The 12,889-nt window shown below is 32.5% G+C and overlaps 1 protein-coding gene across 2 annotated transcripts in view; it reads right to left on the minus strand.

Moving 5' to 3' along the window:
- LOC119665891 overlaps window positions 1–11,895 on the minus strand; it is a 94,650-nt gene extending 82,755 nt beyond the window's left edge. For both annotated transcript variants that reach the window (XM_038075144.1, XM_038075143.1), the window contains exon 1: window positions 11,128–11,895. In XM_038075144.1, the coding sequence (XP_037931072.1) occupies window positions 11,128–11,489 (362 nt within the window). In that variant the 5' untranslated portion in view covers window positions 11,490–11,895. The remainder of the gene's footprint in view (window positions 1–11,127) is intronic.
- Between the last annotated feature and the right edge of the window lie 994 nt (window positions 11,896–12,889).

The raw sequence follows: 12,889 nt of genomic DNA on the forward strand, positions 1-12,889 counted from the left end.
ATCGACGCAGCTCAATATTTCTCCAATCTGTGTCGCCGGTCATAGGAAAATTTTCGGCAATTGCAGAGTAAACGAGCTAGTCAGAAAAGATGCACCTAAAGGAACACCTAAGTAATCTGACTCAACGATATATAGGCATATGTATAAAATCTGGGTACTTTTCACTAAAAGGAAATTAAATATTTATTTGAGATGCCCCGTAGAGGTCTCAGTCTTATGGAAGGTTTACTTACAGGTCACTGCGGACTAGGGAACCATGCTAGAACATTGAATCTCCCTTTTAATCACACATGTCGCAGCTGTGGGGAAGACGATGAAAGTGCCTTTCATCTAATCTACTTTTGCCCGGCTCATGCACGGTGGCGACTTAACACTTTAGGAGCCACCTTTCTTGAGGGTCTTGATCAATCCCAAAACCTCGAACTAAACAGCATTCTAAGTTTCGCCAAAGGTTCTAGGTGATTTTAAACACTGAGTTTCCTCTATACACAGTAACACAATGGCCTAATAGGCCTAAGTGGATCTCCTAGGGATTGCCGGTACAACTTAATCTATAACCTAATGGCACACAAGTGATTAGTTGTTCTTTTCTAACTTTATAATAAATTTCAAACCAAATAAATCATATAATTCTTATGACATCTAAAAGAATATATGAGATTTGTTTTTACGTTCTATCTTACAATTTTTAATGTTATCCGCTATCATAGAAAATTGAATAAAAAAAAATATTTTCAAGTAATACCTAAATTATATATTAAATGCCGCCTATCACAAAAGTTTTAACAGGCGTAGTAAGTAGTATCAGGATTCCCTTTTTTTACTGATGCCTAATACATCCTACATGCAACTTTTGAAGGATTAGAAGTTGATATTACTTTTCCAATCATGCAAATAGAAGTGATTGCTGTTCTTTTTTATATTTTCTAATATAAAATTTGCAAAAAAAAATATTTCTGTTTTCAAATACCAAATATTATGATATTTAACCTGCTTCATGAATATATTGTAGATGTGGATGCTACTATAGGAGTTTCAAATTCAAGACGTAACACCGAATTTTGTATTGCTATTTAAAGTGAAGAAAGCTTTGTATACAATATTGATTGTACAAATTCAGTTTACAGTAGATATTTCAAGTCCCAAATTTCATTACGTTCCATAATAACAATTGACACTTTGATCTTGTCATTTCTTCATTCGTTTTTAATCAATATAGAACAATTTACACATAGCCAATAAAGTCTGCGTACACCTTACGAATTTTGTTGGTGATAATGAAACACAACATAAATAAATATTTTAAATTAAAATTTTTACATATATTTATTTTTTGAAATCTAAAGTTTAAATAGCAAACGACAAAAATTGCATTCGTCTGCTCATTCTTGAAATAACGGGATAAAAGTGTCCTTCCCTGCATGCAAATATAGGCACCAAAAAGTCTGCGTACAGTTTGTTTAGTAAATACCGTTAATTTTTAAGCAGTTTGTTGTTATTTTTGCTCATTTGGTATTATTTAGCATTTGAATGTAACATTTAGCGAGCTCAGTGATCAATTAATTTTTAAGTAATAACCAGGGTTCATATTTGCTCACTCATGAGCAGCTCAGGCTCACGAGCAAGAGCCAATTCTTATGTGAGCCCAAAATTGGCTCATGAGCGTGAGCCCAAAATTGGCTCATATTGAAGAGCTGCTCACCAGCGAGAGCCTTCAAGTTGCTCATATTAAAGAGCTGCTCATGATTTATTAGTTTATTTGCTTTATTTATTTTTATAAACATTATATGTGAAAATATAAAATTTGAAATTAACTTAGCTTATTATTATTTATATTAAAACAATATAATGAAACAATAATTTGAATTTGAAAAACAAATTTATAAAATATTATTATTTTCCACAAATAAACAATACAAATATATTTATTGTTTATTTTAAGAACTTAGATTATTTCCATATTATAGTTAGTTTAATGTTATTAATATTTTAAATCTTTTTTAATGTCATGTTTTCACAAAAAAAAAATAATAGCAAAATCTTAAATTGGGCGCATGAGATCTCATGAGCCGCAGCTCATACTCTTGCTCACGAGCGTGAGCCCATTTATAACTTAATGGCGGCTCTTGCTCGTGAGCGTGAGCTCTGTAGTTGGGCTCGCTCGTGAGCGTGACCCATCGTATGAAAAGAGTTTTTTGCCGGCTCATGAGCCGTGAGCAGAATGAGCCAAAATGAGCCGCTCATGGGTACGCAAATACGAACTCTGGTAATAACTATTTTAAAGTATGGAAACAAGGGGGAAAGAAATCAGTGTATATGAAAAAAAAAATTATTAAACTATGGAAAGATGGAAAAAGTTTCCGCAAAATTGGTAAACTATTGAAAGAACGCATTCATCAGTTCAACGCATAGTGGACAACCTTAAAAAAAACGGGAATTTTAACATCTAAACCGCGTCCTGGCCGTCCAAAAGTTTTATCAGTCCGAGAAAAGCGAAAAATAGTCCATATGATAAATATCAACCCTCGTATTTCTTCTTCGAAAATTGTGAAATATGTAACTCAATCATTTAAAAAAAGTATTTGTGCGGAGACTGCTAGAATACCTAGTATTACATAAAGCTGGATATCGTGGTATAGTCGCTAAAAAGAAAATGTATTTTTCAAAAAATATTTCGAAAGAAACCACATAAACAGACAAAAGCGCGTTGAATATGCAAAGAAATACATAAATAAACTTCCTTTGGTATAATATCTTAATTTTAATAATTTTAAAATATGGCGCTCATTGCGGTTGCATATAGTTATGATCAGAACAAAATAAAGTTGCACTTGGAAAAAAAAAGTGGAAGTACTTAATAAATTAAACTCACTCTCGATCTGGCTACCGAATGAGTAATACATTACAAATAACTTTAATAAAACATAATTTAATATAAATATTAATAAAATGAATTTATAAATTTAATATTTGAGTTTTATATAATATTTAATATAAGAACAGATACAGAGAAGGAAATTTAAGTCGATTCATTTTAATATTGTGTATACAGTTCATTTATATAATATAATTTTTAAACTTAAACATTATTTTACTTAGTATTATTTCTTGTTTAATTGGTACTATTAAAAAAATCTCGAGTGGAATGTCAATCGAAAAAAATTCAAAGAAATAATGAAAAAAATAGTTTTAAATCCGCTAGAAACACTGGACAAATATGCACAATTTCGTTTCATCAATGTTTCGCGGGTCTGCGTGAGAAGGGGACTTCTGAAGTAAGTCAGTTACAAAAAATGGTCCCCAAAGACCTGGTTTCGAAACTTGATTTAATCTAAAAGGATAGTACCATAACGGAGTCTGTAGAAGAGTCATTAACTCCCTCATGGAAACCCACTTTCCAGGAAAGTTCAAATATGATGAAGGCCAGTGCCCTCTCCCAAAAAGAGAATGACAGTCCTAAAAGATGTGAAGCAGAAAGGATAGTGACCACAAATGCAGTTAGGAATGCCATCTTGACATTCGCTCCATTCAAGTCACTGGGGTTGGGTGGCATATTTTCAGCACTACTGCCTTGGGGAATTGACCTGCTCGCAGATACGCTCACGAAGATATTCAGGACGTCACTGGCAACAAGGTACGTCCCTTAGGCTTGAAGAGAGAATGACTTTTCTACCCAAGACAGAAAAAAGGGCTTACACAGAAGCCCTTAGTCTTCATACAAAGTCAAGCAAAGACATACAATTGCAAAATAAAAATATTATAAGAAAAAAAAAATGAGAACATTTTAAAATATATAAAACGATTTTTTTTAACTGATTAACAACTTAAGTTTTGCTTATAAAAATGCTAAGGATAAAGGAAATGATTACAGTTTGTCATATAGACATTTACTAAAGCAACAATAGTTTTAATTTTATGTTATATATATATAAAAAAAGGCTTTGAAAGCACTTCACTTTAAATTGTCAAGGTTTAAGCATTTGTTCGACAATATTTTCATATTTGTTAGTTTAATATCACAAATCATTAAAATACGTAAATTCTGTTTACAATAATTTATGCTTTTCCAGCGCAGTTAGTTTTGAAATTAAAACTTAAATATTACTGTGGTCATTTAGACCAGTCAGCCTTACCTAGTTCATGCTTAAAGCTATGGAAAAGGTAATAGTGGACTATCTAGAATGCACTACGATATTGAAATATCCCTAAAGCAGATATCAACATGCCTATAGGACGCGGAGATCTACAAAGTCTGCCCTGCACGAGCTCGTAAGGGCAGTTGAGAGAGAACTAACTTCAAAAGGCATATCGATGGCCATTCGTGATGTTTCCAAACGCCATTAGAAACGTAATGAGAAAAGCTCACAAATGCGTCGAATAATTGTGTAGATTTTGTTATGTGAACGGAAGCCATCCCAACGTCCCACAATATATATTGTATACAATACAAATCAAATAACTAGGAATTTAAATTTTAACAGACGTGCACATGTATTTGAATAAACATCGATTTCAGATTTATAAATAAATAAAACTACAATCTGCCATATCGTTGGAGAGTCAAAAATTGGGATTCAATTTTTATAGGATATAAAGATTTTTATTAAACAACGGCTAACTGTAACCTGGCTTGATTTTTCTTAAGCATAGGCATTTCTCCAAATTGGTTTCCTAAAACACAGTTTTAGGGGTCCAAAAAACATAGTGGAATACCTGAATTTAATTCTTTTAAATCACTTTCTTAATATTAATATATTGTGTGTATATTATTATATCCCTTTATATTAGTGTTTAGTTTGTAAGTTCAGTTATTATTTTCTTTAATATTATTAATAAAAATTATGATAATTGTTATAATTATTTAACAATATTTATTAATTTAAAAAGAAAAAATTACTATATTTTTTACATTATGTATTATACTTCAGAGAGTCATACAACATTATTTCTTACAACAAACGCCATTCTACATAGGAATACACACATAGCAGAAAAAGTCTACGGATATTTCTTAATATTTACATTTACCGCTAATTTAAATTCGCTTGCAAGCATAAAAGTGTCATTAAATGATATTTAATTATTAGTCGACTTCCTAAAAGTCTAAGAATTAAACATTTAATAATATTTTTTTATATACAATATAAAATAAAGGACGTGAAATTAGTTTTAGTGAGTGACAAATAACTGTTAAATTTTAGAAAGATGACGTAAGCCAAAGAAAAATTGCTGAAGATATTGGTCGTCAATATTCATCTGTTTCTAGACCTCGCACAAGCCGCCCCTCAATTCTGTCAAATAGAGAATAGCTGAACATATTGCCGAAATACTTGAAAACAAAATATGTCCTAAAACTGTGCGGAAAATTTTGAAGAAATGCATGTATTATACCCTGGTTGCAGGAAAGAAGACATACATATCCAGATATAATAGAATGAAATGATTAAGCTTTGCAAGAAAGCATATAAATAAACCTATAAAGTTCTGAATATGAGTTATTTTCTCCGATGAGAGTTAATTTTACATATTTTGAATCAAAGTTAGATAACTTGTAAGGAGAAAATTATGCACAGCCTATGATAAACAAAACTCAATTTCAACAGTAAAACGTGGTGGTGAAGGCGTAATGATTTAGGGGTGTATAGCAAGTAATGGTGCGGTCAGACTTGAATTTGTACAAGATACAATGGAAAAATATGGCTATCTAAATATTCTAAAAACAAATTTGAAAGAAAATGTCAGAATGTTAGGACTTGAGGCAACCTTTTTGTTTCAGCAGGGCAATGACTCTAAGCACACAGCAGCGATCTTACGTATTTTGCTGCTGTATCATGCTCTCAAGCAACTTCAAACACTACCAGAATCACCAGTCCTTAGTCCTATAGAACATCTGTGGGTTTATTTGGAAAATAAGATTCGCCAGCATATGTTTTCCAGCAAGGATATAGTAAGAAACGTAATCAAGGAAGAATGGCTAGAAATAAACGCACAGGATACTGCAAAGCTGGTTGAGTCCATGCAAAGACGCTTAACAGAGGTTATTAAATGCAGAGGTTATCCCACAGGCTATTAAATTTAAGATTTTTGTGAATTTTATTGTTTTAATGTAAATATTAAGAAATATCCGTAGACTTTTTCTGCTTCAAAATTGCTACTTTTGCATATAATTGTGTTTAATTTTTTTTTAAAGAATAACTGTTAATTTTTTATATTGGAATTTTATTGTTGTTTCCTTGTTTAAAATAAATCAGGAAATAAAAATGAATTTGAGTAAAAATTAAAAAAGTTATGCGTAATTTTAGAAAAATTTTGTGAATATCCGTAGACTTTTTCTGCTATGTGTATCTATTAACAGTCTCCGATTATCACTCTTTAAGAACGGTTGTGACATTTGGTTACAGTACGGTTAAATTCAGCTATTGTGATTTTGATAATACAGTGAAATTTGAATTGTGACTTCAACAATTTCCATAAACTAACTTTCCATTCACCATCAATAATTAATCTTCAGGAAACCTATCACTTTTCAAAGCAACGTACACACATCTGGACTACCATCTATTTTCCAAACATAGCTTGGTTCTCTTCCTGGAAGTCTTTGATTGATCTGCATGGAAGCTATCATTATCTTATTAACATTGGCATTGACCTAGCACTTTAGTTCCCCAAAAATGAAACTAAAGGTCAAGTTTGATAAAACTGATGGGACTAGCAATAGTATGCTCTAATTTGAAAAACAAATACATTTAATGATATTATGTGAACAAAGGAGAACCGAGTATTTAAAAAAGTATTCGCCCCGCTGCTTACTTTTCTATTCCGCTAACAAGTAAGTGACAATTAGAGTCATTGTGAATCATTACAGTCATCACTCTTCAATACCATAAACGAAAAGCATAGTACTACTGTAAAAGTTTGAAGAAAGCAAAACGCGAATATTAACAAATTAACAAATTTGAAAAATTCTTCTGTCAGCTCAACTGAAATTTGGACCAAAGTGAGAATGTTCACGGGAGTTGTCCTCCATTAATTTAATGTACACACAAACTGGTCCCATCTTATCGCGCAAAAATAATATTTCATAAGAAATATGAAGTTAATTTCGAAGGCACGCATCATCACTCCCTATATATGAAACCTCGTGAGGATCCTCCGAAATGCTCAAACTGCGGTGGTGATCATCCGGCAAATTATAGAGGATCCCCGTGTGCTCCGAAAATATTCCTCAATAAGGTCATTAATGACGTATGCGGATGTTGTAGAATCTAGAAATTTCTCCCAACAAATCCCCACCAAGCCACATCCACCGGCTGCTCAACAGGAAAAGTTAATGGACAACTTCCAGGAACAACTAAACTCGATTATGAAGAATATGATGCAGGTCATCCTACAAAGCCAACCTTAACTTTAAGAAGAGGAGGGGACACTGCTATCCTCATAAGGAAAAACATCAAATACCACTTCGGAATTAACAACCTACAAACGCTCAAAGCTACTTCAGTTGAGGTTGAATGTCCGGCGGGTAATATCATCTTTACCTCAGTTTATAGGTCGCCAAGCGTGAAAACCTACTTGGGAGATCTAGCAACAATGATCAGTAACAACTTACCCACATTCCTAGCGGGAGACTTGAATGGTTACCACAGAAACTGAGGTGATAGAAGTACGAATAGGGCCGAAAGGGAAATTGTTCAGTTTGTTAATGACAATATGCTAAACTCCATGCGCCTAACGAGCCAACTCATTACGACGGCGGAGCAGGCCATATAATAGACCTTGACATGTCCAACCTTGATTATACCGTGCTTATGGAAGTTTTAGATGAGCTGGATTCCGAACATAAACAGGTTGTGTTCATTCTTGAAAACTACCCCATGAATATAATGACCCGACGTTCTCCACCACTGACTGGAATGCGTTCAAGAACTTAGTAGACGTTAGCTGCATCAACATCCATCCAGAAACATCAGCGGAATTTGATAACTGTATACAGAACTTGACCCAACTATTAAAGCAGGCCTTGGATAGCTGCTCCACCCTCAAACCATGCAGTTATTTTAACTTGCCGCAGTATATTAAAAACATCATTAAAAATCGAAATAGAGTCCTAAAATTTGCTCAAATAACGGGTGACCCAGAGAGCAGAAGGAAAGCCAACCGTCTCTCAAATGAAATCAGGAAAAAAATCTATGTATTTAAAAACGTGAAACGGAGTGAATTTCTGATGGGTCTTGAATGAAGCCTTCTGGGCCATGAATAAGTACTTCAGGCTGAAGCGTAAATCAGTAATACCACCCACCCATCCATGGAGTGACAGGTTTGGCATACACAGATTTAGAAAAAGCCGAGACCTTCGCGGACACCCTTTAGCTTCAATTCCAGCCTAATGAAGACTTAAACTGTGACTCAGAGGAAGAAGAACGTATCCCGAAGAGGCAAATAATATTTTGGATCAGGAGCTAGATAATAGCATTGCAATATGCACTTACCAAGAAATCCCTAAATTATAGCGAAATTAAATATTAGAAAGGCGCCTGGCCATGATATAATTAACAACAGATGCCTACGTAACCTGCCGGAGAACGCAATCCAGCTTATCAACATAATTAATTACATGCTCAAGCTAGGTGAGTTTCCTTACACCTGGAAGCTGGCCACAAATGATTATCTTCCCTAAACCTGATAAAAACCCACAATTACAGCAGCACTGGAGACCCATATGCCTGCTATCAACGATAGGAAAGCTAGCCGAAAGGGTAATTCTTGGTAGATTAAATGCTGTAGTGGCTTCACTCAATATACTCTCTGACTAGAAATTTGACTTTAGGAATGACCTGTCCATGGAGCTTCAACTGGCTAGAACGGCCCAAATGATCTAAACAGCCCTCAGTAGAAGAGAGTCAACTGGAATGATCATTTTTAATATTTCTAAAGCTTTTGACAAGATCTGGCATGATAGCTTGATAGTAAAAATGTCTCTTCTAGGTGTTCCAGACAGGCTAACAAAGGTCATCGGTGTCTTGGGAGGTTCTTTCGCACGAAAAACAACAGCGCCCTCTCGTCAGTCCGAACTATAGAAGCAGGGGTTCCTCAGGGTTCCCCACTTTCCCCCACTATCTACAAAATTTATACATCTGATATCCCAATGTTAGGTCCCTCGACTTTGGCGTTGTATGCTGACGACACGTGTATGCTATACTCGGATAAATGTGCTCTCAACATAACCAACACACCTCAGGAGCAAATAAACCTCATCCTGAGGTATTTCCAGAAATGGAAAATAAAAATCAAAAATTAAAAAACTAAGGCTCTGTTTATTACGAGTCAGTGGAGACAGAACCCGTCGAAAGTGAGAGTGGGAAATATGGTAATAAACTGCGAGAATAGCATTAAATATCTAGACATTACGGTGGATAAACGATTTACATGGCATAAATATGTTCAATTAAAAAGAATTAGCTGTTCCAAAATTCTTCATCACCTTCAATCATTATTCAAAAATGAAACTTTCAATACTAAGAACAGGAAGCTGTTATATAAGAAGAAACCTCTCTGTTAATTGAGAATAAAAGTGCTCAAGTACACTTACTCAACTAGCTTCAACATAATAATGAAATTATATAACAACATTGCACCGCATATAATGGTTTATATTATTCCCAGTTCTAAACCCTACAAATCTAATCTAAAATTCTCGTAAGCCTTCTAAATCATTAGATTTAGAAAAAATTAATTCTTGCTGGTCTTGTTCCCATTCTTTTATGAGCGGCTTTCCACAGGGATCTCCTCTATCAGGAGTGTTATTTATTTTCACATTTGAAGAGGTCAAGTGGGATTCTGGCTGAAAAAAGCATCAGTATACAAAAACACCTGAGTTAAATATGTTAATAAAAAGTCAAAGTTTATAATTTCTAATTAAATAAACTTTCACAATTATAAACAAAGAGAAATAGCTGAATCATAACTTATTTGTTGACGTGGTGTTAATATTTAATCAAAAATATTTAAACTCAGTTAAAAATATATTTAATAATAATTGAATTTTATCCATTTGGTTGAAGTACTCTGGAGCTCGTATCCCCTGTGATAATATATTTTTCATATGTGTCGAAAGCAGAGCTTTTGTAGTATTAAGATTAATTTTAATCATTATTTTATCTCTAATATGTATATGTATAAACTTTAGATGAAATATTTGACTAGAAAAATATGTTTAGAGAACAGTACATCCATATAAAAAGATAAATACTTTCCAGATTAAACATGATAAAATATTTATCTTCCAAACACTCCCACCCCCACCGATCTACTCTTCTTAGTATTATAAAAGCAACAATATTATCAAAAATTGACTATCAACTAAATTTATTCATTTATGGTAACTGCCGAAAACAGCATCAAGATTCTTAATGTCCCTTATCATATGCAACCCATCCATATAACTAATCTCAGTACTTGCATGCCAAAAAAAAACCCTTTATTAAAGAGAGAGAGAGAACCCAACTTCTAGTTAAAACCACGATTTAGATTACCGCTCCGCTATTAGTTTTCAGCCCTTCCTCCCTATTTTAAATTTACAAAAATTCCACAAAAGCTGTTATTATAGAATATTTATAAAAACCACCTTCTCATATTTACAGAATGGATCGACTCCAATCTAACAAATTTTATGGACTTCAAGGAATGAACTGTAAAAGGTGTGAAATATCTGAAGGCGAGTGAATATTAAAGAAATTAAGTAAATACATTTGGCATTCGAATTTGCACAAAATGGCAACCATATGCCTAAAGCACCTCAGACATGCGTTTCCCAAAGTGCAAAAATAAAATATGTCATTTCAGAATGTTTATTAACTACTAATTACTACAGTTATAGTATATAACAGGACATATAAATTAAATGTGTAAATTACATATATCGAATCAATAAAGCAGTTAGTATGCAACGAATCATGAAGTTGATCATTACATTATGTTATGATATAATGATATATTTCTATATAAATTTCATTTAATTTTTAAAATTCTGGAAAAATTTGGTTTCTAATTATATGAATCTGTTTGTTTAAGTTCTTACAAATGTGTATATACATGCCATAAGATGAACTTAAACTCATTGAAACTCACCTATGAATCGGAGAGGCCCCCGATGATATCCTTGGCTGATAAGCGGACATGTTTGATTGTTGTTGTTGTTGGTGTTGTTGTTGTTGTTGTTGTTGTTGTTGTTGCTGCTGTTGTTGTTGTTGTTGGTGGTGGTGGTGGTGGTGTTGTTGTTGTTGATGTTGCTGAGCGCTATTAGTGGTGTTTCCTTGTTGTTGTTGGTTGGATGACGAAGTTTGTTGTTGATGAATATGATGATGTAGTTGATGTGACGATGGTCCATTATCATTCGTTTGCTGACTGCTACCACCGCGTTGTTGCTGCTGACCACTATTTGAGGGCGGTGGACCACCGACCTGCACTGATGCACGAATGGCTGCTTCCATTTCATGCCGAACTGTTAATATTTCTGCTCCTGCAAATGTTACACATCACAACGGCATTTTTAACATGAATGCAACGATATAAGCAATTCACATGAAACCCGAGCTGGACGAGCAAACATAATTGCACAATCGAACGACACAGCTTCAAAATTTAAACTTTAATTGGTAATTGGTATTTTGTTATTTGCTTACACAATGGTTTTATATATGTATACATAGGCTTCAGATTTTTCAATAGCTGGAATATGCTCTGAACGAATAATCTTTCTATTCGCTCATATTATTTTTTATATAACTTTTTAATCATTTCTATTATTTTATATTTCTTGTAGTATACAACACATGCTTTAAGCCTTTTAGAAATACTTGGACTGCACCCAAACTTATTTATAAATAATTTTTTTAAGCTTTAAGCTTTAAACATACATATATTTATGTGTAATTAATATTTAATGCAATAACATAATTATTATTCATATTACATTCAAAACACTGCACTTTATATTTTGTTGGATAATTTATAACTATTTTAAAAAATTTTATTTTATATATACATTTCTTATTATTATAAATTTTTATTTCATATTTTATATTTTTAATAAAAATATAAAAACATATATATTCTTACTAGAACACAAGTTTTCTCCAGAAATATTTTAAACATTTACGTGGAGAAGTTAATTTTCACATCCTGTAAATGAACAACAAAATGAAATTATTATTTTATTTTATTTTATTTATAACCGGAAACGGAAACGGATACGCCCGTTTTTGCTTTAGTAGCTACGTGAAATATTCAATTTTCAAGCTAGCAACCTTTTTATTAATTAAATTTTCCGTCGTCACCCTTTAAAATTGCATTTCTATTTTCTTAAAATTTATTATTTGTTTCAATTTATTTTACACAGTAACCCTATACCATATATAATAATTAATGGAAAAGTGTGGATGATTTCACAGATTTATGGTTTTGTATTTTTTTATATTTTAAATTAATTTTATTTTTATGATAAGGTTTCGAACACAAGATGCAATCTGCAAATAAAAAAGAAAATTTTCTTAAATATTTATACTTATCTTATTATCTATATTGTGAAACAGGTAAATATACTAAAGTTATACATAGTTTTTAAATATTTACAAACAACAATTCTTCATATTAAATTATTCCAATTATATTATTTTGATTACATAACAGTTATGTGTAATAATATTATATAATATAATTTCGAATAATTCAATTTATGAAGAGACTTTATCTATACATATGTACATATTAAAGTTCCCAACATAGAAAGCTATACTGAAGCTATACCGGTTTTTGTCACACCTATTGCAAAATTTTAACCGATAAATATTAATAGCAATATGTAAACTAAGTTGTAAAAATTAACATCCAC

The sequence above is a fragment of the Teleopsis dalmanni genome, chromosome 1 (assembly GCF_002237135.1).
Source record: "Teleopsis dalmanni isolate 2A chromosome 1, ASM223713v2, whole genome shotgun sequence".
Classification (NCBI taxonomy): domain Eukaryota; kingdom Metazoa; phylum Arthropoda; class Insecta; order Diptera; family Diopsidae; genus Teleopsis; species Teleopsis dalmanni.